This window comes from Achroia grisella, unplaced genomic scaffold (genome assembly GCF_030625045.1).
Source record: "Achroia grisella isolate CSIRO2021 unplaced genomic scaffold, CSIRO_AGI_Agris_v1 utg515, whole genome shotgun sequence".
NCBI classification, from domain to species: Eukaryota; Metazoa; Arthropoda; class Insecta; order Lepidoptera; family Pyralidae; genus Achroia; species Achroia grisella.
This window is the reverse complement of record NW_026712908.1, coordinates 1,485,939-1,492,853: the sequence shown is the minus strand read 5'-3', so window position 1 is coordinate 1,492,853 and position 6,915 is coordinate 1,485,939. Positions and strand designations below refer to the sequence as shown.

At 28.3% G+C, this 6,915-nt stretch overlaps 1 protein-coding gene across 1 annotated transcript in view; it reads right to left on the bottom strand.

Moving 5' to 3' along the window:
- Positions 1-3,068: 3,068 nt before the first annotated feature.
- The window catches only part of LOC131846943 (protein qui-1), a 51,592-nt gene continuing 47,745 nt past the window's right edge, over positions 3,069-6,915 (bottom strand). The window contains exons 24-29 of the mRNA XM_059196360.1: positions 5,964-6,101; positions 5,668-5,754; positions 5,437-5,581; positions 4,601-4,673; positions 3,690-3,794; positions 3,069-3,257 (exon numbers count right to left, since the gene is read on the bottom strand). Of these exons, the coding sequence (XP_059052343.1) occupies positions 3,069-3,257; positions 3,690-3,794; positions 4,601-4,673; positions 5,437-5,581; positions 5,668-5,754; positions 5,964-6,101 (737 nt within the window). The remainder of the gene's footprint in view (positions 3,258-3,689; positions 3,795-4,600; positions 4,674-5,436; positions 5,582-5,667; positions 5,755-5,963; positions 6,102-6,915) is intronic.

Here is a 6,915-nt window from a genome sequence, read left to right as displayed (position 1 = left end):
AATAGAATAATATTATCTTCATAGAGTTTCATTGAATACGACACTCAAAAGGTATTACGAAGATATTGTGTGATTTTCAGTACAGAGTTTAAATCGGCTTAGATCTCTATAATCGGTTTCTTTTGCCGCAACTCTAGTTTTACCCTTTATTTCTGAATTTGACAGTATCATGTCTCTGAATTATTTCATAGTTTGTGAGTTAAGCATTATAATATTGTATTCTATAAATTAAAATATCATTATGTATTCAGTGATAGTGGACAATGTTACTGAAGAAGCAAGGCGGAAAATATTTTTTTTAATATTCACATAAACTGCATGAATACGTGATCAATCGAATTTTTGTAAATTTCAAAAAACTAAGTATATATAATTTTCAGATTGATACTTAGTTTCTTGCTGAGTATTCTATTTATTCGGCTTTGTTATATTATAATAATATAACAATAACCGGCTAAATACCCCTGATTACCTCAAACGGAATTATAGTCGTTACTGTATTTTTAATTTGTTGTTTTATGTTTCCACAAAAAAATAAAAGGTTACAAATATATTGAATGATTACAAAGTAAAATTTAATACATCAGATTAAGTGCCATACTTATTTGTATTATTAATGTTGTAGTTAAGTAAGTACCTACACCATTACCGTACTATTAATTCTACTTAAGACTATTTAGAATATATCTATCTTAAATAAGAGTGAACAATATTACGGTAGACTAACATAAACAGGGACCAGTTTCTATATGTTATAAAATTATAAGTTTTAGCTTTTTTATTAATTTACTTATTAGCCACACACAACCACCCTTGCCCTCTTAATTATAGTAAAATAGATATTTGGAGAATAATTATTAACATTCCAAACATGTTCTTACTAGAGTAGAAACGTTACAATGTAAGATTTATAATAGAATTTGGATTAGATAGTCAGCCGTTGAACATGCACTAATTCGGTAATAGGTATTAATAACCTCAGCGAGAGGGGCTTATTAAACTAAGAGTTACACAAAGGAAATCTTATTATGATTCGCATTACTAGACCAAAACTTACTAAATAAATAACAAATGATTCTATTTGTAAATTTAATTACGATCCGCATGACATTTAAGAAAGAAAGTCATTCTTTCATCTGTACCGTTCTTTTTCCTGTCTTCAGGACACGAAAGGGTTTTATTAATGATATTTTAAATATTAAATATACAAACAGTGGCCTATTTTTGTTTGTTATTGTTAATACAGAAACATTAAGGCATAAACCGTAATGGATTATAACAGACTGTTTTTGCATATAAAAGATTATATATACGAATTGCATTGCAATTGTATGTGGTCAAAACCGCTATGTGATTTGTGTTGTAAAGATTAAATGAAAATATTTTTGGTGTACTTAAATTTTCTATTTATACTATATGCAGTATCAATATATACTAGTTTACAAAAAATAAGTCTATTAACTAAGACCAAATTACGAATCCCCAACAAGAGATTGTACACAAAATGTAGAACATTTTTAAAGTGTAAAATAAAGCTTATCAATGAATATATAATATAGGATTCAAGGATGCTCTTCCCAATTGAATCGGCCTTGATGGTAAAGTTAAAAAATAATATAAAATAGTTACGTCCTTCGGGTGATTGAAAGGTCCATTGTGAATTAATACTTTTTAGTTTAACCTTCAATAAATAATTGTATGTTATTAATGTATAGTAAAAGCAACGTACGTTAATGTCTTAGTATTTTCATAAACTATCATAGAATATTCATTAACGACAGTAGTTGTTATACTGGTACGTCAGTGGATGACAGGTGATCTAATTCGCAAGCTTTGACCTATATTTTCTTTCATTAAAACGTTTGAAATTATCGGCAAATGGAATTGTTTGCCATTTATAAAAACAAGGAAATAGACTATATTATATATTTGTATAAAATATATAGGTTACGGTTTTAACAATATATGGCAGATAATTTTATTATTGACCACAACAAAGTGGTACGATATGTATATATTGAGAATGTTAATGGATATCACAAAGAGGTGATTTTATAATTTATTATTTTGACATATAATTTCACTTACATTATATGCGAGCAATTAACCTATTTAAAAAGGTATTTTTTATTGAAATATGTAACATAATATTGCTCGTAATTATTAGCAAAAGTTTAATAGATATTATTAAAAATGAATCAGATTTACACGCCTAATTACTTTTAAATTCGTAAATAGATCTCTCAAAATATTAATTTTGATTTAGTTAGAATAATTTTAATGTTATTATTGAAATTACTTAGAAACTGGTTCCCTGAGAGTAGAAGCTACATCTAGAAGATCACATTGCGTATAGGCTGGAGATTTAAGAATACGTTTTAAGTATATATTTATAATCACATAGACATTCGAAACCTAAAGTTATGTATATAATGACCATTGTATACATTTATGTATAGATAAGTAAAGAATATAATGAAAAAAAAATATTCAGTAATTTTGTACTTCAAACAAAATAATTATAGATACAATCATGTAAGATAAAAAATCCATGTCTATTATTGTTATAAGAGAAGATAAAACATTTTGATATAAATTATACATTTACTAGAAAATTATTATAAAGGAGAACATGTTATATTTTAGAAATAAATTTAATATATATTAGATATAATAATTTGTAGGAATCGCAATAAAACAATCAGTAATTTTGAAACACAGTGATCGTTAGCAACTGAGATTAAATTTCGAAACGTTTCTTTATATGTACGTTTATTATTATGTTTTATTAAAATTATACAATACCTTCAACAAAATATACACAAAAGCGATCGATAAACCGATAAAAATAATAACGATAATTAATGCCTAAGCGATATTGAAACCCAATAGGATAATTTGAGACCCGCTCATTAAAATAATTAAACCTCATAAAATTTTACAATGCAGAGACAAAATATAAACGTGTTTTGCCGCGTAATCATTCTAGTGAAGTAGACGCCGCAAAATAATATTTTTACAATATCACGAGTAACATAATAAATTCAAATAAATATTTTTAATATTATTCATCTCTTCATTCCACCATGTGTTCTGTAAACGAAAAAGAAATAATCGGTAATAACGTATAACATTAATTTTAAAAAATATACAAGAGCATTGTTGTTAAAGAACTCACCTTGTTCTTCAACTGGTGTGTGTTCTTCATCTGAAGAATCGAACCTACTCTCAATTAGGGAGCTTTGTTTTGATAATGACTGCAAGAAATAAATAAAATAGTTATATAATACAGTTGAATATATTATTGTTTTTAATACATTTAAACACATACTTATAATATTTAAATGCTCATTGATTGTATACATACTTATGATGTTACTTATGTATCAGATATACATAAAAACATCGTAAGTATCTATGGACACTTCTTATATTTTTTCAATTAAGTAATTAATAAATGGAGAGTTATGTTAATAGAATTGCTAATTCATTTTGATAAAAATGAACTTTTACAATCGAAAAATTTATAATAAAATTTCTAATATTTTATATTTGTACCTACAAATATAAAATATTAGAATTTTGCCTAATAACATATAAATAGGTACAGGAAGATACTTAAATTTCTATAAATAGGTATTTAAACCTGAGAATAAGTTCGTAATTACAAAAGAATATACTCATATTACCTTGTTGGAGCGTCGTCTCGGTGGAGATATCTTATTCCACAAGGCTTCTAGTTGATCGAAGTGCTGTGATTGTGCTATTGCCGCTTCCTCCGGTCCCAAGCTTACCTTTTGTACAAATAACTTTATCTATAACTAGGATATCCGGCTTCACACAGGTGTTTATATTCATAGGCTCCCTAATATTTTTTATATGAAATATAACCTATACCTATAATTACTCGTTGATAATATAGTTTTCTAAAGATGGTGGAATTTTTAAAATGGTAAATTTATTCAATATTATTATTTTTACAATATTTGATTGTATGTTTTATCAAGAACGTGAGACTGTTATAACTTTATTATTATTTCATCTAAGGATAATAAGAATCTAAGTGACCCAAGGTAAGGTACCTAAATGGTAAATAATAGTAACGATAGCTCTATTGGTCGCTACAACACAAGTAAGGTAGGAAGAGAGATGGGATCCTTCCCTCTAATCTGATATCCAATGGCTATCAACTTTAATCACAGCTTATGATCTAACTCTGAGCATTCTCTCATCTATATGTTCATTTATAGTTATGAGTTTTTCGGATTCATCCTTGTGATTGCACTATTATGCATATAGAAGATCGTACAAAGTTACGATGTGACATATATACAGACAAACAAAGATACAAATTATAAATCTATGCATATATAAGAACTCTGTTTCAGTATTTGAAATTTCTAAATATAAAAGAAGTATATGTTTATAATTAGTAGTAAATTTCAGTTGGTTGAGGAATCACATGGAGTCCAGTCCCGAAAAAATGATTAGCTCAGGACGCCATGTTATTGTAACAGAATATGAGAAAATCTATATTTAGTAGTGAACTGTGATGTGCTAATATGATGACGGTGGTTGAAAATGGAATATGACCACCTACCTGTGACCCCAGATCCTTATTTTTCGCCTCTTGTATCTTTGAAATTTCCTCCATGGAAGCCGATACGGAGAATCTAGAAATACAATAGTAAATGGAATAAGGCAATTCCTAGAGGCATTGCCAACTTGCCAACAATACATTTTGTTCTAATTATTTGAATTCAACATTGCAGAAGGCGAGCCTCCTACCGTTTCTCGGATTAGTTTGGTTTATTATTGATTTTTTTCTCATCGGAGAGCCAGTAACAATTAAAAATTTACACTCAAAGGGTTTTGGTTTCAGCGAGAGGCTCACGAACTTTCGGCCTATATCGAGATAGTAAACATACAAATATTAAAAGAACGAAGTAGTAAAATTTGAACAGTATAACATAGCTTTATGGATGATGAAGATTCGTGTTATATTTGTGACATTGCTGTTTGTAGTTGTTTATACAATAACAATATAATCTGTGCCTAAAATTGTAAATACAAGATTATACACGTATACATACTAACATTTTTACTAATAACGACAATATTTACACTTTAAAATTATATAATATATATATATATATATATATAGTATATATATTGTTTTAAATAACATAAAATAAGTTTTATATAGCTGTCATTTCCGTTTTTAAATATTTTATAAATATTATTATTTTTGTATATGTATAAATACATAAATGGTTTTCTTATAGTATTTATATGGTACTAACAATAAATATAAATGAAAAACACAAAGTAACAATTGAAATAAATTAAACTAAATTTTGTACAATTTTTGCTTTTTTGATAAGGAAAAAAATGCTATAAATAATTAAATATATAAAACATTGTGTAATTACATACCTTCTCTTCAAACGTTCATCGACCTGCGCCATCATGGCAGCAGATGTTAGGTGACCATATTTCTTCTGCCACGTGTATGTATCCAATGACACTTCTTTCTTGAGGAGCCTCCTCATTGGTCTCTTTGGAGCCAACGGACGAAGTTCTGAATATAAAAGAGTCAGTTTCAGTGTAATGATTATATTGATTGACTGATTTTATATTATATTTGTCGAGAGATAATATTATTACCATCTGCAGCTTTCGTAGGTGCAGCATATGTTGGTATCTTGACGTATGTAGCAGGGGTATTGTGAAGGCATATAATTGGCAGGCAACCTGCAGAAATTAAAAACTATATGTAATTAACTACAAATCTATACATTAATACGTGAAGGAAATACGTTGTACCTCATTGTATGAGGTACTACTTACGTACTCAACTAATACAACTTAGAAAACAAGCTGTTAAGTAGCTTGTTTTGTAGGTAGTATGCAGTGTTAATGTATCGGAAAGAGCTATTACTGGATGTAATAATATAACTTACCTCTGTCCAAGAGATGTACAACAATACGAGCGCAATCACTTGTAATCTGGAAGCCCAGTATAGGCACGTGCAATGCAAGCGATGTCAACGCCAGGCCTCGTTTGGTCTCCCAGATTATGAGCGTCTTATCTTCCGCGCCTTCACAGAAACAATAGAGATTAAAATGTAATTACGACGTTATTTAATTAATTTTAAATTAAACGTTGAAATAATGTGCTGGAAACAATGTGATAAAATTCATATTGGAGAATTAAATTATGATGGGCGGTGAGCCAAACAAATCAGGAAATCAAATAAACTGCCCGGACAGATGAAATACGTGCGTGATGAGGTCAAGTTTAATACTAAATGTGATTTGTTTGTTTTTTTTTCTATTTTTATCACTCACAACGCACATGCAAGTGCTCATAAATCAATCCATTATTACTTGCAGTTGTGATAGGAATAGAATGTATTACGTTTAGAGATTTAAAGTCTCATTAATTTAATTATGAGATTGATTGCCACTCACACTAGAAGAAAAACTTACTACTATAATAAATATAGCGCAATCCATATTAATAATGTAAATTCCAGAGTGTATCTGTCTGTTATTACCTTTTCACGGCTGAACGCTTCAACGGATCTTAATGATATTTAATATGAAGATAGGTTCTATCACGAGGATATACATACTTTATCTTAAAAAAGCAGACAAAGTCGAAGGTAACACAATCCAGAGAGTACTTATTAAAATTAAACAAACAATAAACAAACATATTTTTAATGACTTGTACAAAGACTGATAAGTTTTAAATATATATCGATATAAACGGATATACATATACTATATTTTATCTTAAAACAGCAGACAAAGTATCAGGTAACACTTAGTAAATTATACACTGTAGTAATTGGAAAACAATTCAGAGAGTGATCATTGAAACTAAAAATATTCATGAATTGGAGAAAC